The following is a 27658-nucleotide window of genomic DNA, read 5'->3' on the forward strand; positions in this document are numbered from 1 at the left end:
TTAAATAATCACAAAGTGTCCCACTTCTTGTAAACAATAGGGTAAGCAACTATTGCAAATCGATGGAATGGAATTGTTAAAAAGTGGTTATATGTGCGCTTCTTTTATACGCATGAAATAAAAATTTGACCGGTGTGACGATTTTGGCCGCTTAATGGTTTGAGATGATACGTTTTATCCGGGTCAACCATAACTCCTTAATTGTTGTTTACTTTGACCCTACTCTAAACCTATCTAATTAACCACACGCATTGGGGTTTCTGCAATCATGTCTAGTTTTAGTGAAAAAGAAAAATACGAGCGACTTAATAATGAGAAATTACGCAAATTTAACGAAACTGATTGATCAGAGCATGGTAGGTGTAGTGCATCAGTTGTAAACGGATACCTTGTAAACTGACGCTTTAAATTTTGATAACTTGCATTTTGAAAGCATTCGGACGCCAAACTCGAAGCGAAACGACAACATTTAGATCAAGCAGCGAAAAAATTAAGCACATCCATGGATAAGGCAATACAAGTGTGTGCAAGAAGGCAGAAAACGAATAGAACGAGTTCACAATCACAGACCGAGTGGACTACGTTTGCAAAACAAGATGCTGCTACACAACACCTTGGCGAGGGCAAAAGCTACGAGAAATACCGGGAAAACAAAACAAATAATAAGTGGACTTATGACCGTCTCAAAGAAGAAATCTTGTGTAATAAGGATAAACTGATTGGCTGGCTTATGGATGAGAAGTTAATAGCCGGGAGTCGAAAATGCGGACATTGCAATGAGATGATGAAATTAGTAAACGCAAATGACAGATCGGACGGTTTAAAGTGGGAATGCAGGAGGCAAATTGACGGGAAGCGACACAGGGTTGAAATGTCGATTCGAAAAGACAGTTGGTTCGAGGAAAGCAACCTGACCCTTGCAGAAATTGTGAAATTAACATACTGGTGGTGCAGAGGGGTAAGCCAGGAGAACATTCGGCACGAAGTCAACATAAGCGAACATACGGCAGTAGATTGGGATAGCTTTTGCCGAGAGATTTGCGAAGTCACACTTCTAGAGAGAGAAGAAAAGATCGGCGGACCAGGAAAGACTGTTCAAATCGACGAAAGCAAGTTTGGAAAAGAAAATACCATCGAGGACATAAAGTTGAAGGGCAATGGGTATTTGGGGGAATCGAAGAAGAATCTCGAAGAAGTTTTATGGTAGCCGTTGAGAAACGTGACGAGGAGACCTTGTTGCCATTAATAAAGCGTCACATAGCCGAAGGTAGCACGATAGTCTCAGACTGCTGGAAAGCGTATGTGAACCTGAAGAAGCATGGATATGTTCATAAGTGTGTTAATCACTCAAAAGAGTTTGTTAACACTGATGGCGATCATACAAACAAGATAGAAGGTCATTGGCGACAAGCAAAGACAAAGATGCCTGACTTTGGCACACGAAAATACATGTTTTCGTCCCACTTGGCAGAGTTCTTGTGGCGTTATGAACACAAAGGAAGTGACCTATTTTTAAGATTTCTTGTAGACGTTAAAAAGATGTATGGAAATTTTTAAAGTGTATCCATACTGTAATTATGTAAATAGCTAAGTACTATAATGTTTGAAAATATATAAATGTCATTATTCCCCTTCTATAACAAGTATATTATGCATATATTCTGAATAAAAAAATCGCTAATTGAAATAACAGTTAGTTATGAGAATATCTAAAATTTGTGCACGTGCATGCATGACTACAGACATTGTAGATTCAAAGAGATTTTGATTTTGCTTCAGTATATAGTTTCTATTTAAAACTAGTGAAAGTTTAGATTTTATTCATACTGATACTGAAGCTTATATGCAAATTTCCGCAAACCGTTTGTGATCACGATCATTTATAAATTTAAGACTGCGAATATAAAAGTAGGTATTAGTTTAAGTGGAAACGCGGATACGTTGATACGCAGTCGGTTAATATTTTAAAGAACGAGGCATATGATAGTAAGGGCATAAGAAATACATGACGTAATATAAATGTATGCATTAGTTTATGTGGATACGCGGATACGTGTGGTATGCGGTCGTTTGTAATTTGAGGAACAGGCAAGTGGAGAAGTTTCGGTTGATGTGATTGCCACTTCTGTGAACGTGTTAATTAAATGATCCCGCTTCACAAACAAAGTATTTGAATTAACGACCTGGAAGTTTTTCAAACTTTTTTAAGTAGATTTAGTGAAATGGATTTTGATATTTTCAAGTTCAAAGACTTCGTGGGCGCCGCGACAGCGAAGGCAATATCAGAGAGAAGACATACTCTACTGAAGCTTATAGACGGCGATATTTTCTATTCGCTGGCTTTGTGGCCGCAAGACATGAAATTAATTTTTGGAAAAAACCTATTTGCGACGTGGAATGTTTTAAGTTATTACTGTTTCTTGTGGGAAATGGGTGTCCACCTTGTTTCGCTGCAGAATGGATAATGACATCGTGTTATTGGGAGCAAAACAAGACCGTTCGCCGGCTTAATCAAATTAAGTGGATTTTATTTCAGTGGACTAGCCATTCGAAGAAATGGTTTTATTTTGACATGAATTTTAATAAATACGTTTTCTTGGATGGCAGTGACCGCGCATTGCAGGCATGAAATAACTGTATTGAAATGAATGATAAACATAATTTATTGATATCCTTACTGTTTTTTCTGGAATAGATTGGAATAGTGAGTAGCCAATAATTTACAAAACTGACAGTGTTACAATTTAATATATTTTATACTACCTCATAATTTGGTATTATTATATGAAGTTAAGACTAGAAAGCGCATATTATATACATAGAAACTTTAATATTGTTATTGTCTTGTGATGATCATTCACAATTTGTTTATCTGTTGACATTCCCCAAGTTTTACTAGGAATCGGCATGCTCGACCGAGCGTCTTTGATTTAAGGTCGATGAACTTTAGAATATTAACCGACTGCGTATCCACGTATCCGTGTATCCACTTAAACTAATACCTACATTTATATTACGTCATGTATTTCTTATGCTGTATTACCGCGTCCCTTAAAAAATTGCGGGGTATTCTGCTACATTTGCATAAACTTATGCAGTAAATGTTTTAGTTCTATATATCTGTGGAAGAATGAAGTACCCATCATAAAAAAACGAGTTACCGCTGACCTATTCATTGCTTTACAATTTTCGACTGCGTATCCGCGTATCCAGTGAAATAGTGGCTACATCATTTCCATGACTAGTGGACGGGTATTCTGCAATTTAGCCAAGAAAACTGAGGAAACATAGCTTCTACTGAGGTCTTCATGAAGCCAAAAATTGTGGTTGGATCTGAGGAATAGGCAGCAATAACAAAAGTAACAAGATGCCTGCTCAAGGGGTTTACTCTGCCTGCAGGTGAGGAAAGAAGGTGACAAAAGGTCACAAAATAAGGTGATGGGCCATTGGAATGGTTACATAATGTAACTGTTCAATTTTGGTTTGCTTATGAAACATGGTTTTCGAATGTTTATTTGTAACTTAACAATGTTTGTTCGAATATTGAATATTACAAAAGTGGTTTTTCAGGTTCCATGTTACTTTTAAAAGTTGGAATTGGCTAGTTAAGTAAATATTTTGTTTCATTGTTTCATATAATTACGCATTTATGCTTGGTAATTTGCGAACACTTATGACGTTATCATATAATGTCACATATTTTGTAATTGCAGACGAAAACAACTGCAATGCATAATAGTGCATATGTATAAATGTCTTATCTTGGCCCAATGTTTTAGATGTGATAAAGTACTAACTACGAGTTTTATAAATGGCTTAAGAAACGTCTCAGTTACATGATGGCACTGGCAAAATAATTTTCAAAAATAGATTTCCACATGCCAACAAGAAAGGTATTAGAATTTGAGCAGTTCTTGAAATTTCCTCATGTAAATTTAATGAATTTTTAAAATTATTTTTATTAACTAGCTTTAACAGCTGATTTTGGTTGATGGTGTTGCCGATAGTATGAAAAGTATTGTAACATTGGTGACTTGTGCAAGAATGATTATAAACAGCATATAAAACAATTCATACCACTTACGTTGTAAAATAATTCACTAAGTGATATGAGAATGGAAACCAACTAGTGCCGTAGTGGCTTTATGGTTTGGTGTTGTAAGGTATATGTTTATTTATTAACTTCACTCAATAACATATATCAACACATGAAAGAGAGGACAACAGAACTTACACAAGTTCCAAATTGCTAATCTAATTTAACTGTATCAGCTAATCTAACTTAACTGTATCAGCAACAATTGATATTAGTAAAATGATTTTTACATAAATTTTTAGTTTTTTAGGTTACAGACAAACATTTTGACTTATGCCAGTAAAAATATAATGAACTAGGTTAAACTCATAGGGTTGAAAATCGTGTCTCAGGAATGGTACTCAACCGGGTTCACCAAGACTGCATCTTGATAAATCATCTTGAATCAAACCCCTTTTCATAATCGCTTTTTCATCAACCATGATGAATATCAGCTGACAATCCATTATCTTTTCATCCATTAACTCTTTTATAAGATCTCTTAGATACTCCTTACAAATCTAGCAAAGAGAAGAAACATTCACTAGGTAGAGAAAATGTTAACACATCCATCGCTAATTAGCCCTACTCTGGTTTTAAATAGTGAAAGTAATCACTACACAAAAGATTACATTCACAATCCAATGTTTTGACACTCTGGTCTAGTGTCTTCATGGGGGTGATTTTATGTTGGGATGTAGTTATTTATGTAGACTCAATATGATGTCAAACTAACAATGAGATGTTAATATTCTTTTGCAGGTAAATAGCTTCTGTCATCCCTGTTTAAGGCACAAAGACTCAAATTGATATGGCCTTCCAAACAACACCATACTTCTTTTCCAACGAACGATCCGTTACTAAAACTAATATGATTCAAAAGTAGAGAAGTCAAAATATATAAAAACCCAATATCTCTGGAATAAATCATAAAAATGCATTGTTTGAACATGTCAAAGTGATGAACAATGAAATTTTTGAAAACTGTATTGAGCCACCTTAAATGTGAGCCGAACTCACCTGGCATATTATGCTAATACACTAGGACAGAGTGTCGAAACGTTGGGTCATGAGTGTGATTTTTTGCAGCGAAAAACATGTCATGTTCTTTACTATATTATCAGTTATAGCAGGTTATTGTAAGGCAAACTACAAAAGTAGCCGAAAGATACTTACCAAATATTTCCAACTGATCGATGGCCTCAATGGGATGGTCCTTCGCCTCCATCAATTGACCCTGGCTTGTATCATCAAATGATCTCTAAACCCCACTAGGTGAACCAGGTGATCCCTGGTCTCCATCAGGTGTCCCATAACTTCCATTAGGTAAAGACTCCTAAAACCCTACAGTGTTTTAAGATGTCAATCATTATTTGAGTTTAGGCACGCTGTATATTAGGCTGCTAAAACATTGTGGAATGGTGGAAGCACTATAGCAAGGATGGAGGAGAAATTGTTGAATTTGCAATGTGATGGTGGTTGAATATCATGTGTGAAAAGAGCAATGTGAGACAACTATACCTTTATGGCCAGCGTTGTATGAATGCCATTGCTGGAGTGCTTATGTTTTATGTCAGTTGAGTCATTGTCAACAACATCCTCTGAAGGATTGTTTGCAGGGGGTCCAGTACATGGAACACCATCATCTGAGATGATATTATCATCAGCCTCAACAGTCATTAGCTCTAGTGGTACACCATTACCATTTTCAGGTAAACTCTTTAAAGTATGTTCATTAATTGTTACTTAAAAATAATGTGTATTATTTTTAATTTGCTCCTTTCACTTTGTGTTTTACACAGTCACACCTTTGAATGTGTTGTCCCAATGTTTGCGATAACTTGGGAAAGTTGTTGCCAATTCATTATGTTTTCACTGAATGACATATGTACGCGGATTATTATTACACATAGACCGAATCACATTATGTGAAGCACAATGATTTTAGATCATCAAGACAATATGTCACCAAAAATTAATGCTGCAAAGCAAAAATTTATTATAAAATATTCCAAATAATTTATGAATAATTTATGTAAAAAATACTAGGAGTGGATCTAAATTTTCATGGCCTGGCCCATACCAAATAAATCATGGAAGCCAAAAAAATCCTGGACACATCAGTTTGTTTGTCTTGCTAATGTGGGATATCACAATGTCCCCAGCCGTACATCGAAACATATTTTGAAAGATGCAGGCCTTGGTGAATTTAGAGTCATATTCAGCAACAAACAAATTGGGCATGCACATGTCACACATCTGTGTATCCGAAATTGAAGGATGCTGTGGGGTTTGAAATTCTTTGTAGCAGTGGTTCAAATCAATGTTTAGAAGTAATTGATATTCCAGCAACAGATTACATAGTGCAATAATTGAAAGAAACATTGAGACAGGCTATAGGGTACATATGACCCTTGCAAAAGGATTAAAATCTTCAGCCGTTTGTGAAGGTGCAAATTAATTGCTTTTGTTTTGACAACTATGGGATAATTTACATATCTACATTTGGACATATTTACACATTTATTTACCTATTTTTTTACATATATGCACATTAGGGTGCACTGAGGCTTAATGGTTTACCATTAAATTCTAATGCAACACAAAGAAAAGGTGGTGATAATTGGGGTAATACAGTACCAATGGTTGGCTCAAATTTTATCCATTTTTGCTCAAAAATGCATTTCCTAGGATTGGGGCATTTGTAAATCTAACAAGGCAGAAATAATAGGGTCATTTATATAGTATATACAGCACAAAATAAATTGCAGCTCACATATGACATGTTTCATATAAACAGAGTTTTGTATAAATGGTCCTCTATGTACAAAGTCTTACATTTTTGCATGCTATGAACAATGTTTTTGATATGCAAGGCTAATCATTTTTAAGATGTTTTAAAGTCTGGGTATTTTTGCTGGGATTTTAAAATCTCAAAAAAGTGCTTGTCAATTTTTTGTCAAAAAGTGAGTCATCTTCATTTTTGTGGGTAGCCACACATGCGCGGCTAACCACTATGTTATAGCTGAAAAGTGTCCGCGTCCGTCTAAATGTCCACATCTTCGGAAATCTTCAGATAAGTGAACAGATCACGATTCACTGTCACGATTATGAACTATTAGTGTTTGTTGACATCTTCTGTGATTGTCAGATGACCGAAACGAACTAACATGGATGCACACCACTAACAGTTGCACAACTTCTGGAATTGGGGAACATATTTATTGATTTTGAAGTACTTTTGGCATGGGGGTTATTGATTCGTAAATACTTTTGGCATGCTATTTATTATCCATATATAATTGTATATGATTTCCAAAGGTAACACAGCATAAGTATTAAAACTTGCTTATATCGCCCATTTCATTTGTTGATTAATTTCAAAACGTTTGGGCTAAACCACAATAGATTTTAGGCCTGTTGGAAATTCAAAATGGCTTTTGTATTGTAAAACAGAGCGGATATTGATACACCCTGTATATTTAATACTTTGTTTATAATGACTTGTACATACATGGAAATGTTAATTTGCACACATTTTTATTTTTTGAATATGAAATATTTCTATTCCATTTGCTTCAAAAAGATCAAAATATTAAATGCTAAATCATGCTTCCTGTAAACACTAAAATTGAGCAAAGGAATTATGCTTAAATTTAGAAACAGCATGTTGAAGCAGTGGAACAGGGATACAAACACAACATGATTTATAACAAGATCTCAAGGTTTAGTTTCTTTATACTATTTGGATGAAACTGGCAAAAGTTATGCTTCATTTTTGAATGAAACTGGCAAAAGTTATGCTTCAGTTTCATGAGAAATGTAACACATGCATCGGAAATGTGTCAGCACCCTTTAACTAATGGTGAAAGATGGAAGGAAATGGCTGAGATATCTAAAATGCAGGGGACTTGATAGATCAGGTTGTATCGAAAAATAGTATTCAAAGACCAATATTGTCATTGCAACTAGTCCCATTCCCAAAATTCCATGTTTAGACATATAATTAATATAAAAATTTTACTCAAGTTAGTTTAAACTCACAGACAATGTGTATATTAGTAATAATGCAAAGACTCAGGTGTGTATATTAAATGTATATGTGATGTTGCTACTCTGAGGCACCAACCGGGCAAGGTGAAAAATTAGCTTGACCACGGTGGGAATCGAACCCATGACCTTTGGTTTGCTAGTCCAATGCTCTTCCAACTGAGCTACAAGGTAAGATTTTGACAACTCAAAATTGAATGTGTGTAAATTAAATTCACTTACTTAGCAACTTGAAATATCTGTTGATCATCTTGCCCGGTTGGTGACTCAGAGTAGCAACATCACATATACATTTAATGTGTATATTGTAGAAACATATGTGTATGAAAACTACTGATAATATATTCAAATCAAAACCTAACATATATATATATATAAGTTCAAAGTCATATGAAATTCTTTAATTAAATGATATATAATATATACCATTTTGTCAAACAAGAAGTGTCAATTGTCACTAGGAAGCTTAATTTAACAGAACTTTATACTTTTTTTTTTCATTTTAGTTTATTTTATGTTACTGTGCAGTTCCTATAAACATAACTTAGGACAGTTCAATGATTTTCTTCTGGATAGTATCATAAACAATGTCCAGTTCAACAATGTCTGCTATCAATTGATTGATAAGCTTTTCTGGTGTCATTTTATCTAGCAAGTCATTGGTGGAACATCTAGCTATGAGCTGATGCACAATGCTGTTGAAGGCTGTCAAATTGAATTTATGGTTGGGATTTTCCTTGCTTTGAACAAACAGTTTTACTATCCACTGTTTTGAACAATGACTTGCTTTCAGAGTAAGGTTGCATTGTGAACAGAATGCAATGGTAGGGTTGTCTTTGCTTTCAACTTTTCTTTTACAAGAGGAGCAGCTGGAGTACTGACTGGCTGAAGAAATTCCCAGTAGATTGACAGTCAATTGTTTGTTTGTTAAGGTTTCCTTACTGATATCAGGTTTGGCAAGTGGTTCTTCAATTTCCTCTGTTTCCTTAAGTGTGGAAAGATTCGGTGATGTTGTAATATAAACTCCAAAGTTGTCATTTTTATATATAAATTGTTTGAAGTTGTAAGTCTTTCCTTTCTGTGCTTCATCAACAAATGTACTCCAAAATGTTACTTTAATTGTGACGGTGGCATCTGACACAAGTCCATCTTGTTTGATGAGTTCTTGACCCGACCTGGACAGGATCTTCTTGGAGCCAAATAAGTCTGTTAAATGCCTTTAACAGTGACTTGCCGACCAGATGAAACATTGCGGAGAGAGCTGATTGTGGTATCTTGACTTACATCACATCGTTCAAAAGGAAGTATAGAGGAGGTTTCAACAATGGTGTGCCTTTCTATAATGACATTTGTTGTACCATACTTGGTCTTCTCATTATATCTTGTGATTTTGAGAGGTGCCTTGGTTTTCTCGTAGTGGTCAAATTTGTCTTTACGTTCAGGTGAAAAACATACAGCTCTTACAATGCTATCTTTAGTCTGGAGATTGCAGTCAAAGTACAGCCACTTTTTGTCACGACCAGTCTTGATTAAAGAAACTGAGTGCACATAGCAATCAATCTCCTTGGCATTTGTTTTTGGAGAAACCGGTGAACATTCTTAGAATTTAAAAAGAATATAAGATAAGAATATAATAAAAAATATTAAATATCAGAATAGAGTGAAAAGGAAACCATATACTAAGTTGGAAAAATAAAAATACACAAGTTTTCAATGTTGGTAAATTGATTTATGTCTCAATATGCCTTGACAATATAGGCTGTCATTAATCCAAAGCAAAATTGTGGTTGACATGACCAAATATTTAAACTTTGTTCCAAAGTTTTTTTTGGAAGAATTTTAATCTGGATAAATGATAATTGTAATTGGAAAAGTGGGATGGGGATCCAATTTCTAAATTGAGTTGGCAAACAGGCAAAGCCAAATATTTTATATTTATCAAGGTATTTCTAATATTATGTGAAAATTACCTGCCACTTTGCTGTTTTCAGTCATGACTCTAGGTAAGAGTCAGAAAATATACCCATAGCATTGCGCACTACATGACCACTTTGACTCATTTCCTCTAGTAAAACCTATAGGCCTATATTTAATGCTAAAAATATGAAAGGTAAAGAAGAAGTGCCATAAACATAGCTTGGCGAAGTCCGTTTTTAAGATGTGTGAATATAGTCAGCGTGGTCAGGCATGGTTGACAAATCATGAGCTCGCTTGCTAGTTGCTCTCAAAATAATCGGTCTTTCCGTCTATGTATTTTTGTATACTCGTAAAATTACAGTAAAAACACTTTATAAAGCTATTATTTTGAAGAATGCTAACGCCTCCAAGCCCAAGGCGGTTTGTCATTTGTCAGCTTTGTCAATGGTCAATTAAATATTAATTAAAGCTGAAACACACCGAAGCGATTTGACAATGAAACTATAAAAAGTGTTATTTATAACGCTTTTTGAAAAAGAATAACAGTTTTCAGACAATGAAAATGAAAAAAAAACGCGATGCTGCCAATGTAAACGGTTCTGTTTAATCTGTCACATGTCCGGTGTGTCTTGGCCATTTGGCCTTCAACAATTTAAATATAAAGCGCACTAAAAATTAATAATATAAGAACACCACACAGTGTCACACACTCACCTAGACAAATCGAAGGTTTCAACTCACAATCGCGAATGACGCGCAACGCATGTGAGATGTCCAGACAAAAACAAGGCCATGACCTTGGCCTTTCCGATTTCGAAATATAGGATTAATATCACTGAGCTATATTATAATTCCAAATTATACCTTAATTTGGAATTATTATATAGCTCAGTGATTAATATCAGCATCTTCGGCACTATCGGTGATCGTCGGATCACGTGTTTTGTCGGAAACTTTAGTATATTATTTTAGCGAACTGCTTTCAACCATATGCCTCCAACTTCCAAGGGTATTCAGTCTTTTTGTAAATATTGGTTTTTTGGGGATGATCTAAAGTCAAAGTAAGTGCTATTCTATCATTCACGTAGCTCTTATCTTTGTGAAATTACATATTTTCATCGCTCATTTGTCCACTGTGGTCGAATTGCGATCAGAATCACAGTATAAGAGCGTACATTCCAAACGAGGCAAACTTGCCTGCACTGTATAAAAAAACTAAAACAGGAGCCATTGTTGCTCGCACTGATCGTCATAAATCAGGTGCTCATTTAGCTGAAGGGCCACCTAGCAAAACTAAACCTAGCCATTGTGCAGGTATTGAAATTGAACCTAGCCATTGTGCAGGTATTGAAATTAAACCCAGCCATTGTGTGGGTATACAAAACGACAGCTGTTGTGCTGGGGTGCTTACCATTTACCCTTAAAAACCGGAAATTCCGGTCGGAAAAACAAATGGCATGAGTAATTCCAATCGGAAATTTTCGGAAAACTTGGTCGTCCGAAGGAGTTAATCCACTTTTCCCGTTTTTCCCAGTTTTTCCGGTTGGTTTGTGTACCATCTTGCCGGAATTAAAATTCCCGCTCTTTGTTTATTCAAGATGGCGAGCGAAAACATTCCTGAAGGTAAGTTTTGAAGACTTTAGTTTTATTTAGATTTATTTTGGCATCTCTTAGCACCTTTAAACTATAGCAAGAACAACTATAACTATATTTTAACAATAAATATTTAACTACAGTTTAAACTATAACTTATTTTGTTTTTACAAACGATAGTTGCATTTCTAGGAGTGACGTTCTCTATTTTCAAAGCGTAGCAGTTTTGTATTAATTTGCTTGTCTGCAAGCAAGCTAGAAAAAAGTAGTCTGACGATTCTTAAAAGTATTTTTAAACCTTTATGAAATTATTCAAATTTAATGGGTTAGCTTACTGGAGCTTAAGTTTTCTTTGTTTTACATTTTATGGCAGATTAAGTAGCTAGCCAAGGCATATCTAACCTAAGCCATTACAGTAAAAACACTATTTCTGTCTTCTATTACTCTTCAAGATGCTTCGAAAAGTCTTGACAGATGGGAAGAGCGTTATGTTCGGTTGTCAATATGTTGCTGGAAGACAAACAAGGCCTCGTTTGGTAATGGCAAAACAACAAAAAAAGAAATCTTCCAAAAGATTGCAAATGAATTCAATGCCCTATCGGACATAACAGTGACAGGGAACCAATGCCTTTGAAAATGGACAAAACTAACCGCTAAACACAAAGAAGTTGTCGACCACAATAACAAGAGCGGAAATGACAAAAAGAAGTGGAAATATCAAGATGCCATTGAAGAATGTATTGGGGAAAATCCCAGTGTTAATCCAACCTTCACCCTTGAATCTTCCTCATCTTCAAAAGATATCCAAGGTGAAGAAGAAAGTGATGACTCTGACGATGAAAATGTAGTAACACCACAAAATAAGAGGAGGCCGGGGAAAAAAGAGAAAGAATAAGTCATCAGCAGCAGAGATGTTAAGGTTCCTCAAGGAGTATCAGGAGAAAAAGGAAGAAGTAGAAACCAAAAAGCTAAAATTGCTCCAGGATATGAATGAAGAGAAAAAGGAATTTTGGAGTAGTTTGCTTGAAGTGATGAAATCAAAAGAAAAATAGAAAATGTTTGTTTTATTACAATGCACATTTAAAGAGTATAATTTATTTGTTAATTACAATTGTTGAAGTTTTTAGGGTACTGCGCTCTTGTTACATTTTAAAATTACTGTATTGTTAAACTGTTAAATGAGTTCTCATTAAATTATTTCAAAATTTTTGTTGCTGAAATTAACTTTACAATTATTTGTAAGTCAACTTTAATCAAAGACTTCTTAAAACTGCTTGAATTTATATACAACCATTAAAATTGCATTCATTAAATTATATTTTTTTACACAGGAGTTGATATTCTTAGATATCTAATATTATTCACTCCTTTCTGATGAAATGAATATTTAAAGTCATCGAGCAACAATGTTTACTAAATGCTGACGTTTTTGTTCAGCTGGCCTGTCTCCATCTTCAAGACCAACAGCATTGTTATCATCATCATTGTCAATATCATCAGTTTCGTCATCCAGAAAGTAAATGTTGTCAAAATCATCATTCACAAGACACAAATTATGAAGCACACAGGCCCCCATTATGATTTCAACCATAAGCTTGACAGCAAGATGATCAAGATATTTTAGCTTTCTCCACCTCCCCTTTAACAGACTGACTGCACGTTCTACTATCTGTCTGTTTGATGACAAAACCCTGTTGAAGTTGACTTGATTTAGTGGCAGATGTCCATTATTGCGGAAGGGAACCATAAGCCATCTGCAAATTAAGATAGTAATTTTTATGACTGACTAATCAGGGGGCAGCATTTTTGAACTAAAGTCATTAAGTTGGGTGCAAAATAAAATCATATACCTTTTAAGTGGATAGCCTCCATCACCTAGCAGGTGATAATCATGAGGGAATTTGTCAGCTGCTGTTGCACATAGAGAAGAATTTCTTAAAACTCTGGAGTCATGAACTGATCCTGGCCAGCCTGCTAAAACATCTGTCAATACCATGTTGTTGTCACACACCATCTGATGAGAAATAAACACCTGTTAGTTTATTTCCTTGTAAAAATTTCAGTATTTTGAGAATAGGATACCAGTAATCCATTCCTAATTATTAATAATATTAGCAAAAATGGGCTAAAACAGTAACACATGTCAAATTCATCAGCATTGCATAATAAGTTACATCAACTTATTGATGCAATGCAATTGTATTTTTCTATTTACAAGGCTTAGCTTGTACAGTACTATGTACCTGCAACTGGAGAGCATGGAACTTTTTTCTGCAGTTATATGCCTCTGGATTCATACTTGGTGCCCTTATTCTAATAAATGTACCATCAATCACACCTGCATATCATAAATAATAATATCAGAGAGAACAGTGTTTAGTAGAAAATTACTACAATAGAACCCAAGTACAGTCACCAATGGGTAGAAAAAAATCTGGCTGTATTAACGGAATAACCATATTAACGAGAAAAATTTATTAACACCGTTATGCAAGAAATTTGCATATTATCTATTATGTCAAGTTTACAGTCACAGAAAATACTGTGGGGTATATGGCTGGAGTGTATTGGTTGATAGATGATGGGCATAGAACAAGAATGATAATAGTTGTTTATATAGACAATCTTGTTTATTTGAAATACATTTACTTATCAAAAAATTTGGAAACTCTCCACCACCAATATGATTTTTTCCCACTCAAGGTTTCGGTAAAGACTTCAAATGAGCCAATACCTTTGTAGGAAATCCTGGCTAATGAAAACATGTTCTTGATCTCATATTCAGAATGATTCAGTGGTTGTTTAATTAAATGCTTACATATTCAACTATTTGTACTGGAGCTGTGTGATAAGTCCTAACCACTAACCTATTACTCCAGGCATGCCTCCTTCCTCAAAATGTTCAGCTATATCTCTCATCTCAGTCACTGAATGAATAATAAATTAGCAGTTAATATTAATAATGAAAAAGATACGATAATAATGTTTTACTTGAATAATTCCCATACCACAATAACACAATATTCATAAGTTAATAACACAATATTTATAATATTGTAATTAGTTAGAAGTATTACCGTTTGGCCATTTTATGTACTGTTGTCGTAAGGACAGTAACGCTGACGTTACGCGACGAAGTACTATGCCACAACTGCTCAATGTTATGTCAAATCGGTCGGCTACCTGTCGCGTTGTTTCTCTTCCGTTGGCCATCATCCACAGGTAAACTAAAACCTGCTTTTCTGCAGGAATTGCAATTCTCCCAAAGTTATTCCCATTTCTAACTTGACCAGTAGCGACAACTTCTCTGGCGAGTCTTTCAGCTGTAGTGCGTGAAAGCCTAAAATGACCTTGAAATTCATCGGCAAAATACATTGGTACGGTAACTTCAAAGAAGTATCGACTCCGGTTAAGATTCCTCCTCATGAAAGTAGAGACCATTCCAAACAATTCAATGTCGTCGTTGTCGTCTTCTAGCTCTTCTTCGTCGGCTAAAGCGATGGCAAGTATAAACAATAAATGATCGGCCATGATTGTTCACAATGATATTCACCGCTGAATTTTGCTTTTGACAGCTCAAAAAGCGGTGGTTCTTGCTAGAAGGTTCATCTTCCATTCCATCTGGTTCTTCCGATCGGAAAATCACGCACCATTTGCAAACAATTTATCAACCAGAAAGATTGGTCTAAATGGTAAGCACCCCTGGTATACTCAAACAAACTATTTAACATTGCTGCCAACTTGCAGTTACAAAACTTTTTGACAAATATACTGACGACCTTATAACATACCCAAATATTACCTGCCGACTTGCAGCAAATTACTGACAAATAAAACACTTTATAAAGTCAAGAATTATTGACATTTGGTTTCTGAGTTCTAGACCATAAATATGGGTGGGACTATTGAAGTTTATTGGGCCAGGAGAGGTTAACATCACAATTTTACAGATTGTCGCAGCAGTCTGTGTCATCTTAAAGGTATACTTTGGAATCAATTACTATTAATGTTTTACTTTAATGTATTCTGCTTGCCTTATCTCAAAAGCTAATTGAATAAGAGCCAAAAAACCAGTGAATTATGCTTACGGTATGTTCAAGTGATATACTATAATGTTTATGTACAATTATTACTGAGACTGTCGAATGATGTGGAGGAAAATCCAGGTCCTAGGACTATAAATGATATAGTTGACCCAGTCTGTACAGTACATGCTCATTTTAATCAAGGTAATGACCTAATGTTTGGTGTGAATGCTGGTAAACAGTGTGTAGCCATGTCGTTATATGCAGTCTTGTACAAAGAAATTAAGTCAGTCAATATTTGGGATCGATCAATTCTAAACACAATTTTAATAAATGGGAACAGTTTGTATGGTGTTATCAGCCAAAGTATAATAAGAGTTATTTATTATTAGCAATCATGATGCCTTTTCCCAATGTGTTTGAAGTGTTTGATTCACATTCACGTGACCTATGTGGTAGACTATCTGCATTGGGATACTGTATTTTAACATCAGTGGAAGGAATAACAAATCTTGCAGAATATTTTCAATTATCATCAATGCCCTATGAAGCTAATGTTGTAATACCATTTGAGTTAAAGGGTGTAAAGTGTATTGATAACAGTGATATAGAGACAGAATTCTCTACTAGTGTTACTACGAATCCAGATATGGCACTGAGCTATTTAACAACCAAGTACTAGGACAGTCATTGGAAATAAGGGCAGAATCAAATTATTCAACAGAACAAATTGAAGTTAGAGCTGAAAAAATCAGAAAGTATATAAATTCAAAAAGGACAAGAAGACAAAATGAGCCAACAGACAAAAGGGAAGTTAGACTTAAAAAAATGATGGAATATAATAATGCCAGAAAAACCACAAGAGACCTGGCAAAAGCTACTCACAATGAGAGATATATTAAAAAAAAAGCAAGAAGACAAAATTAGTCTAATGAGCAAAGGACAGCCAGGCTTACAAAAGATCGTAAAAGAAAAAGAGCTTCTAGACGTGCAAAATTGAATGAACAAAATGATTCCAGGGGAACCACAAAACAAACTGAGACTACTGAGCAAAGGGAAGCCAGACTTACAAAAGATTGTGAAAGAAAGAGGGCTTCTAGAAAAAAGGTTTTGTCTCAAAAGCAGGGTAGAAAAACAGATAACAGTACACATTCAGCCAAAAAAGAAATTTCAGATACTGTGAATTGCACTGAAAATATTGATATATTAGCACTTATTAGAAAGTTTCAAAACTCTGTACCTACAGGACGTGTGTATATTTGCACTTGCTGTGACCAATTATGGTATTAATTATACTGTCTCTCCTGCAGACCAACTAAAAAAGGGCAATCCTGGCATAATCAAGTACCTTCAAAATGCAAAAAGTTTTGATAATATTGAGTGGATTTGTCAAACCTGTCACAAACACTTAAAGAAAGGGAAAGTTCCCCCTTGTGCAACTGCTAATCACATGCAACTTCCACAAAAACCGTCTTTCTTTTATCTAAATGAACTTGAATGTCGACTTATTGCTCCTTGGTTGGCATTTCAAAAGATTTTTCAGGCCCCGAGAGGAAGCCAACTGAAGATCAGTGGTAATGTTGTCAATGTTACTGCAGACATTAACAGTACAGTAAATGTTCTTCCTAGATTATTAGATGAGACAGGTACCATTAAAGTTAAACTAAAGCAAAGATTGAAATACAAAAGTTCTGCACTTTCAATGAATATAAGACCTCACAAAGTAATGCAAGGAACTGCATGGTTAATTAACACAAGTGCTTTGTATCAAGATCAAGGAATTATTATAAACCAGAATTGGTTGAGAAACCTGGAAGAGTCATTAGATGTGACCAGTGATATTGAGACATCAAATGGTGCAGATGATTTAACATCAAACCTCCCTGAAGATGAATGGAGTGAGGCTGAAGCAGAAATACCAGCTGGAGTACCTGATAGTATGTTGACTCCTCCAGACTTTGTCAGTGATAGTGAAAGACAGGAAATCTATAATGTTTCTTTTGGTGAAGTAACAGGCCGTTGAGTATATTTAGAGATCAGTACTCTGAAGAAATGTCATATCCAGGCATATTTCTCGGACAAAAATGACCTGAGGACAAACAAAGGTTAAGAAGTGTTTACTATAGTGACATATGTAAATCTGAGTTCAGAAGATCTGATCGACGAGCTGCCATGTGCGTTGAAAATATATTCTTCAAAGCTAAGAAGTTACAAATGAAATTCTTGATTGGTCAGTCACAGATTGCACTCCGAAAAAACAAAATAGGTAACAGAACACTTACTGCTGGAGACCTAAAAACTACAGAAGGTTTACAAAGTTTAATAAACCATGATGATGTTTTCAGATTCTTGAAAACTCTTAGGGGTTCACCACCTTATTTTGAGCTAGCTAAAAAGGACTTGTTTGCCATGATTTGTCAATTAGGACCAGCATCTTCATTTTGCAGTTTCTCATCAGCAGAAACAAAATGGAATCATATATTAAGAATTCTTGGTAAACTTATTGATCACAAGGATTATAGTGATGAAGAGTTGAACAATCTCAATTGGGAGGAAAGGTGTCGACTAATTCAAAGTGACCCAGTAACCTGTGCAAGACATTTTGATTTTCAGTTCAATACCTTCCTAAAAGATGTCTTAATGAGTGAACTTGCTCCAGTAGGAAAAATTAAAGATTGGTTTTATAGAGTTGAATACCAACAGCGAGGATCACCTCATATTCATATGTTGATATGGCTTGAAAATGCACCTGTGTTTGGTGTTGATAAAGATGAAGATGTTGTTACTTATATTGATAATGTAATTACCTGTAGTAAACAAGAAGATGATACAGAATTACTTGATCTTGTTAATAGACAGGCACACCGGCATTCTCATACTTGCAGGAAAAAGTCTAAAAATATTTGTAGATTCAACTATCCACAACCACCAATGAGATGTACTCAGATTCTTCATCCTCTTGATGAAGATATCTCTTCAACTGTTGCTAAAGCCAGTAAAGAATTGTGGAAAGAGATTAAAACGAAACTAAATGATTTTAAGGAAGGTAAAGACATTACTTTTAATGAATTACTACAAGAGTTAGGTGTTTCAGAACAGCAATATATTCTTGCCTTACATTCATCTTTGAACACTCTGACAATCTTTTTAAAAAGAAGTCCAAATCAGTTAAGAATTAATAATTACAATCCTGTTTGCCTTCGGGCATGGCGAGCAAATATGGACATTCAATATGTCTTAGATGTATATGCCTGTGCAATGTATATTGTATCATAAATTTCCAAAGGTCAAAAAGGAATGATATCGGGAACAAATTTTTGAATTCTGTTGAAATAAGTGCACAAGAAGCCGTGTATATTGTTTTGCAATTTTCAATGCGAAAATCGTCTCATAGTGTAATTTTCATTAACACATCTCCTTCTTCTGAAAGAGTCGAATTACTTAAACCATTGAGTGAAATAGAGAAAATGTCTGATGAATTAGAAGAAATTCAGTCTGGTGGTCTTTTAAAAACATATGTGGAACGACCTGATTGTTTGCAAAATGTGACACTGGCCGACTGGGCAGCATGGTACGACTCTTGTGGTCAGAAAACATATAGGAAAACAAACAAGCCTGAAATTGATAATCTTCCATTGGAAAATGATGATGAAGATAATGATGAGTTGGTAAATGACAATAAACTTCAGGTTGTAAAAGTTCCTGAAAGTATGAAAATAAAGAAAAGATCTCGAGCTAGAGTAGGCTCAACCAGAAAAACATTATCGATTTGATATCGAAATTATTCTTGTTATGAAGAGCACTATTTAGCTCGATATAAAGAAATCAGTAAGCAAATGGAACAATATGCTGTTTGTAGTGAAGACTTGAATGAAATTGGACATCATTTAGACAAATGTGATGATGATGCCTTTGATACCATAGCACTTGTCACACAAGATGTTGAACAACAAGATCAGGATCAAGGAAGCATGGGATACACATCCAGATTTAAACGAAACATTTGATCATCTGGCAGAGAATTTGGGCATACCATCTTCTTTACCAAACAATGATCCGTTAATTTTAAATGAAATGCACGATAACGAATATCGAGCTTTCACAATAACAAATATCGAAGCAAGAAGAATTCTTCTATTATGCTCTGCATTTGATAAAAACATCAGACAAACCATTTTACCCATTTCTCAGTGGAAGTGGAGACATGTTGAATCCCACTGATTTAAAAATTTGTTATCTTAATGCAAGATCTTTGCACAAACACATTGAAGATGTACGAAAAGATATTAATTATACGTCTGCTGATATCCTAATTTTTTGTGAAACGCGATTTAGTGCAGAAGATCTTGGTGAAATGTATGCAATTGAAGGCTATGAGTTATTCAGAAATGACGACATTTCAAATCTCAACCGTTTATATCATGGAACAACTGTTTATTCTAAACTTCCTATGATAATTGGATATCCTTGTGCGAGAAACTGTCATGGAATCGAAAAACCATTATGAAGATGGTGGAACGTCCAGTCCTAATTGTAATTGGAATATACAGATCTCCAACACTTGCACTATCATCTCTTTTGGCTGCCATTTCTACGACTTTGGAGGAACATCCTTCTCCACAGGTTATAATCATTGGAGACTTTAATGTCAACTGGCTTGATGAGATAGAACAAAGATCACTGTACAATCTTATGATCAATACCAATGGCCTCAAGCAACTTATATCTAGTTCTACAACAGATAATGGAGCATTGACTGATCATCTGTATACAAATTTGATTGAAGAGGATATCCAGGCAGGTACTCTTGAAACTTACTTTAGTGATCACAAAGCAATTTGGGCCTCTCTTAAGGTAAGGAGGTAATCACATTCAAACAGCGTTAGTATATGTTAAAAGAATAACCATAGTATTGACATGGTCAGATGAACCCATGTTTATTGCCCTGTTTCCCATTTAACAAAAGGTAAGCATGTATTTTTTTCCGCTTTTTTTTGTTCTTTTTCCTTCCAATTTTACCCTTTCCTTTCCTTTTTAGGTTCTTGTGGCATTTTTTCAAATTATTCAAATAATGTTGAAGCTATAACACTAATAATTTACTGGCCTGTCTCCCATTTAACAAAAGGTAAGCATTTATTTTTTCCGGGTTTTTTTACTGTTTCCTTCCAATTTTACCATTTCCCTTCCTTTCTAGGTTCTGGTGGCATATTTTCAAATTATTCAAATGATGTCGAAGCTAAAACACTAATAATCTAAAGGTATATAATAGATTAGTATTAAATGCAGCAACATGTCTTCTTTTTTTTGATAATGCGAGTCTTTGCTTTTTACAGAACTGAATCAGCTATCCTAGTTCTTTTTTGCATACATTTTCGTCCTCGTCCACCGTAACTGTAACCTGTTTAATGCACCAACGAATGCCAAACAACAGCAAAGTTGTTCTACTTTCACAAGACAAAGGAAAAATTCATACCTTCCCGGTACAGTAGCTATATATTACTAAGCAATATATGTTTATATCAGTGATGATTGATGTCATTCAATGTTAACTCGTTGTCATACTGACATGATCAATGGAACTTACAAACAAGCCACATAGTCTTATTCGAACTTCAAACTGGTGCTATCTCTAGCTAATTCATACTGATAAATTATCGGTAATCAACATTGCAAACCACCTGTACCTTCCTGCTGGATCTCATACTGATTAAATCATACTGTCATCTCCAGCGATTATGGTGATAAACGTAAAGTCAAAAACTTTGGCAAACAAGCCTTATAATCGTACAGGAACAATAAGATCTGATATGCTAGCTAATAAATAATCAAGGGACATAAAAAAGAAATACTTTGAAACGTTTAAAAACCTCTCTCTCCTTCCTAAGAAAGCTTTATGTTATCAGAAGATTTGTACCACCACTCTGGAACCTTACTCTCTTTCTTGTTTTGTCCATCTATTCTGTTTTTAAAAACCATGCATTTCCTATCTTTTGTAGATATGCTTGTATATATGTTATTATTCTGTCGTTAAAAATGTATTTAAATAAATACAATAAAAAATTTAAATACTGCTATTTAGCGAATTGATACAATGGAAAAATTTATAAAATGAGACAAAATCGTCTTTCTAGGTAACTTTAATCAATATACTCTCACACACATTTGATAAATAATAAATTATATAATTATACACCAAAAATAGAAGATTAATATTATTCATTAATGTTTAATGTATCATCCACAATTTGTCAATTTAGTAATTAGTAATCTGTGTCCTTATAAAATTTGTTGCTGCATGCATATGCTTGTGCAGGCAAGATGAGGCTCAGTCTACTATACATCATTATCTGAAAAACTGCCAATTTGTATTACAAATAGACAACCTTAATAAACAATTTTCCATCCTTTGCAAATGCATGAACAAATTCGATTGTTTAGTTTATGAGATGCTATTAATCAAACAATATAAGCCTAACCTCAATGGACAATCGGACTCGATAAAATCAAAACTGTTCTAAGTCATCAGTTTTTACTTACTACATGTAATTATTGTAATATATTCCATTTTTATCTTTAGACTATTTAAACTAGTGTAGTATATTTAACCTTTATTCTTGATAATGATGTTAAGATGACATCGAAACGTCAAATCAATTTTTTATCGCTAATTTTTATTATTAAACACTTATATTAACCAGTGATATTAATTTAATGCCCTTACCATATGAGTTAAACAATAAGTACTTCACATCTAGATCGCTAATATTAATATTTAGTATGAACTTAATATATCTTCTAAACAATGTCAATGTGTTCAACAAGATTAGACCACATGATATTACCATATTTCACTAAAGATATACAAAGCATTTGCATAAACAAATGATATATTCCCGAGTCAGTGACCTTAGCGTATATGCAAATTTATTTTAAAGAAACTCACCTCACAGGTTTTCAAAAAATTGCAGATTCGCAGCAAGATGTCATCGGTTGATTGGATATGACGCAGCCTTTCTTTAATGATAAATCCATTGCATTCTTGTCGCAAAAGCAATAATTCCCCTGAAATACTTTAGCTTCTTCCTTGTTGAAAAATTTCAATGAACTTCCGAAGAACATCAACAGTAAAAGCTTCCATTTCGATAGCATTCGATTCTGATTTTAGCAAACTGACCAGTGTAGCTTATAGCATGTGCTGTGTAGACTAGCACCTGTATCGATTGAGTCAACAAGTGCCGAATTTTATTCTCGATAATTTGCATTGTGCAATCAAAATTGTCTGAACCTATACATCATTTAACTTGTGTCACCAAAATTCAACTCAGTATAGTCTACTTGAAGTCTATTGGACTCTTCTTAACTATGACGGGTGATCACCGCCAAAATTCGACAATGGCATTCGGCAACGCAAACACGGCATTCGGCAACGCGAACACGGCATTCGGCAACGCGAACATGGCATTCGGCAACGCGAACACGGCATTCGGCAACGCGAACATGGCATTCGGCAACGCGAACATGACATTCGAAATTAGCCATACGAACACGCAACTATAAGTACAGCGGAGTATCGCAAAAGGAATAATACGAACACACGATCTATTTGATCAGCGGTTAAAACAGTTTCCTCACTATACTTTATGTAATATTGTATATTAGCAATAGCAACATGGCGGCCGATGAATCAAAAAAACAACTTGAAGCCGCAAGGTTAATGAGAGAAGCTGCTAAATTGCTAGAATTCGAAAGTTCAGAAGTTGACAAGAAAGTAGAAACTGCAAAAGTTTCTACCACGGAAGAACTGAGGAAGCTCTTTGCGCCTTACTCTGCTGAAAAGAAAAATCCTCGTCAAACTGTTCAAAACCCAAAGCCAGCCAAACGTCAACGTTCCAGCGGCTGGTTTCCAATGTTCAACCCATCTCCAACTTGGACCCACCGTTTTTGTCTTTTAGCCGATAAAAACGCGTCTGTTGCTCCAACAGTGGCGGAGAAAGAAAAGTTGAAAGCTGCTGGGTTAGGGGAGCAAAAAATAACTTTTGAAAACAAAAAAGGAAATCACCAGTTCCTCACGGAAATTCTCGAAGAGAAATTCCCATTATTAAAGACAACTGGAGGCTATCTACTATGTCGAACAGCTGGAGGCCAACAACTTCAAGTCATACCCCCAGGAAAAAATGGTTATTCCATTCCCTACTTGCGTGACGAGTCGTCATTAAGGCAAGCAGTGGCCTATATTCGGCCACTTCAACTGTCTATTGATATAACTAGCTCTCAAATAGAAATACAGGTAAATGAATGTTTCCGCCATCCCCATCCCCAGGGAAACTTGCCAAACTACCCGAGTGAATAGGGGATTTGCATAGTTTAGCAAGATCATGGTAATATTGTTATGTTTTGTGCACAAAAATATTTCTCTTTGATCCCAGTCCCTAATTAGTAATTAATCCTATTTGGCTCCTCCCTAACCTTAACTTTCATGTGCAAAATAACAATATAACCAAGATCACAGTGACATCAAGGGGATACTTGTGTACATCTGGGAACAATGCTTCCTAATTAAACAATGTAATGTGATGCTTTGAAAATTTTATAAATTTTGTAAATTTCATTGCAAAAAATAGTGTGGGGTTTGTAGGGGTTTACAGTTTAAATTAAACACCGGTCTCATGTAGTGGGGCATTTTTGCATTTTTTCTTACCAAGATTCTTATGTCTAATTCCATGTTTCCCCAGGGAGGGTAGATAGGGTTTCCCATTAACAATTGCATAACTCAATAACTGTGCAACTTAAACCCTCCATTATGGTTCCATGGGAATCATACTGTGATATTCAAAACATCTCTCAGCCAGTACGTAGACTATAACTTTTGCTTTATTTTACCTTTCAAGGAAAATAGTGGAATTAGTGAGCAACTCCCAACTGTTCCATGCTTGAAATGCAAAATGGAAATTAGGATTGATGAAGAATCCATGCTTACTCATCAACGCCTGCACGCTGAGGAAGAACAACAACAAAAGTGCAAGTATAGTGTTCTTTCTTTTCTATGCATGTATACTGCTGCATTGCACCTTTACTTTAAAACCCAATATTTTACTATTTATTAAATCCACTTTTTGCTTGTGGCTTAGGGCTAGTGAAACTAGCAATATTGAAAAGAATCCTATTGTCATTGAGGATGTATCAGAATTATTAGAAGACAAACTGGAACCTAATGATACTTTGTCACGTGAGTTGAAGTTTTTTTAGATTTTTACTTAATGTTATATTATTATTATAATATTTAATGATAATCAAATTCATGATAATAAGCTACTGCAAATGTTTATTTTAATAGAAGAGATAAAACACGGATTAATTGCAGAATACCCCGCCACAAGAAGCTACGTGGTGAACTGGCTACGCAGTCACCTGGCCACGCAGTCATCTGGCTACGCAGTCACCTGGCCACGCAGTGAAGTGGCTACGCAGTCAACTGGCTACGTAGTTATCTGGCTACGCAGTGAACTGGCTACGCAGTGAAGTGGATACGCAGTGAACTGGCTACGCAGTGAAGTGGCTACGCAGTGAACTGGCTACGTAGTCATCTGGCTACGCAGTCCACTGGCTACGTGCATTTAAACTTTTTCAGTTAAGGGAACAATACTTGCTTTATTGTACAGTTGAAATATATTCAAGCATATCCACTGTACGCGAAGTGTGTTTTTTAAACAACGAAGCAATGACAATTTAAAGGCAACTATAGGCAAGCATAGATTTGTATTTCTAACCGAACACTGTATAGACATGCGAAGTGTGTTTTTAAAGAACGAAGCAATGACAATTTAAAGGTAATTTGGCAAGCATAGTTAAGGGAACAATACTTGCTTTATTATACAGTTGAAATATATTCAAGCATATGCATGTAACTAATAAATGTTGACCGTATATAAATGTATCAAAAATAGCAATGTATATTTAGAATGTTTGTTTGTATTAGGTATTAAAGTTTCAAACTTTATAAATCTTAGCAATGTCTTGCAAGAATGTGTTAAATAAGTTCTCCCCTCTATGAGTATAACGCCATACAAACTCTGCCAAGTAAGATGAGTAATGATGCTTCCTTCGTCCATGGGTCGGAAGAGCAACTTTCATTTGCCGCCAGTGGCCTTCAATTCTGTTTGTATGATCGCCATCGTCATTCACAAACTCTTTCGAGTGATTGACTGTTGCGTGGACGTAGCCATGTTTTTCTAAGTTTATATAAGCCTTCCAGCAATCAGAGACGATTTTCGTGCCAGGAAGAATCCACTTCTTGATTAATGGCAGAAGTGTGGCTTCATCTCTCTTCTCAACCGCAAATATGAACGATTTTCTGGATTCGTTTTCAATCCCTCCGAATACCCATTGGCCTTCGACCCTGTGACCTTTGTGATACTTACGTTTACCGATTTTAGACTCGTCGATTTGAACGACCTTTCCCGGGCCACCTATCGGAAGAGATTCTTGTAGCATGACAACTTCGCAAACTTCCCGACAGAACATGTCCCAGTCAACTCCTGAATTTGATGCGAAGCCAAGTTGTTGAACGATTTGCGACTGAGTAAGATCGACTGTCCACCAGTATGTAAACTTTATTATTTCTTCAACGGTAAAGTTGCTTTTTTCAAACCAACTTCCTTTCCTTATGCTCACTTCCACTCGATGTCGTTTACCATTTGTTGTTTTGCGGCAAAGCCATTTATAGCCATCCTTTCGATCTGTTGTTTCAGTCCAGGTCATGACGGAGTCACATTGTGGACAAAGCTGTTCGGCGGCTATTAACTGGCGGTCTTTAAGCCATTGGAATAGAAAATCTTTTGAGGAAAAAATCGATTCTTTCAGGTCGTCGTACGTAGTGAAAGGACTCTGTTGTAGTCGCTGTTTTCGTGAATAGGATATACCTTCCGATGAAGTTTGACTGGCAACCTCTATGTTGGAAAAACTGGAGGAATGTGTTTGAACCGCAACGGATTTTCTCAATTTAACTCGATACATGGTTTCTACGTTTCTTTGTGGAGATTTTGAAATGTTGCGCATAGATGTCAAAAACTTTTGTGCGACTTTGAGCGAAAGATGACATGACAGCATACATAATAGTGTTAGATTACCGTGGCCGAGTGTGACATGAATATATTAAGGAATTGACGTATTTATATATGTGATATGATAGGTGAAAAAATTTTATTTTGGCAAGCTGAGGTTGTGTGTGCAGAAGTATCGGATTTGTTGAAAGAAAATGGCTCTATTGAAATTGTCTAAACAACAGGATAAGACATGGGCTCAGCTTCATCGCCGACTAATAGAAATGCCATTCAGTTACGGGAATATGTTTGGAGAACGCACATGGAACTTGATTAACAGTAAAGCGTTGTCGATGAGTTGTGCGCCAGGTTATCTTGTGCCTTGTTTACTAACCGCAACGGGGTTTACACTTGGTTTAGAGAAGGTTTTGCTAAACAACGGTTGTCAAACCATGCCTTTAAATGTGTATATCATATTTAGTGGGGCACCTACAACTGGCAAATCTCAGGCATTGAAAGAAGGAGCGCTGAAACCGTTGGTTGCCGTGCAAGACGCGATTGATGACGGTCACTTCATAATTGAAAAAACTACGTCGTCTGGTTTGGTGAAAGCCGTGTCGACTGTTGGTAGTGGTGTTATCGTATCGCCAGAAGTATTTGATATAATGAACAAACTATTAAAGTGTGACGAAGAGAACGCAAGTGGAGACGTGCAAGTGCTGTGCGAGCTTTTCTCTGGGAAAGGTGTTCCTATCGATTCGCGACAGAAAAAGTACGCGAAATTGGGGAGAACACTGCATTTTCAATAATCGGGGCCACGCAACTTCCAAACGCGACAAAGCTAATTTGTAGAATGGATCATGGTCACGGTCTGCTCGATAGATTTATTTTTTGTTTCCAACTTGTTTAAGACCAAGTCCAGATGAAAGCGCCGAGGCGAAAGAAAGGCTGGATAGTTT

At 35.5% G+C, this 27658-nt stretch overlaps 2 protein-coding genes, 1 non-coding gene and 2 pseudogenes across 3 annotated transcripts; 2 read left to right on the top strand and 3 right to left on the bottom strand.

Annotated features, from left to right (window-relative positions):
* Positions 1-313: 313 nt before the first annotated feature.
* Positions 314-1582, top strand: LOC114518745 (annotated as a pseudogene).
* A 6644-nt stretch (positions 1583-8226) lies between these two features.
* Trnaa-agc lies at positions 8227-8299 on the bottom strand. Its single transcript has one exon. It is a non-coding gene; the product is annotated as a tRNA-Ala (tRNA).
* A 3341-nt stretch (positions 8300-11640) lies between these two features.
* LOC114518618 lies at positions 11641-12687 on the top strand (annotated as a pseudogene).
* A 341-nt stretch (positions 12688-13028) lies between these two features.
* Positions 13029-15166, bottom strand: LOC114518620 (putative nuclease HARBI1). The gene is made up of 5 exons (XM_028538630.1): positions 14713-15166; positions 14503-14562; positions 13879-13973; positions 13486-13649; positions 13029-13389 (listed from the first exon to the last, which is right to left on the bottom strand). The coding sequence occupies exons 1-5, from the start codon at positions 15164-15166 to the stop codon at positions 13029-13031; spliced, it is 1134 nt and encodes a 377-aa protein (XP_028394431.1).
* A 10481-nt stretch (positions 15167-25647) lies between these two features.
* LOC114518621 lies at positions 25648-26967 on the bottom strand. Its single transcript, XM_028538631.1, has one exon. It carries the CDS (start codon positions 26764-26766, stop codon positions 25648-25650), a length of 1119 nt encoding a protein of 372 aa, XP_028394432.1. The 5' UTR covers positions 26767-26967.
* Positions 26968-27658: the final 691 nt, after the last annotated feature.

This window comes from Dendronephthya gigantea, unplaced genomic scaffold (genome assembly GCF_004324835.1).
Source record: "Dendronephthya gigantea isolate DGI-Jeju-01 unplaced genomic scaffold, DenGig_1.0 000011F, whole genome shotgun sequence".
NCBI lineage: Eukaryota > Metazoa > Cnidaria > Anthozoa > Malacalcyonacea > Nephtheidae > Dendronephthya > Dendronephthya gigantea.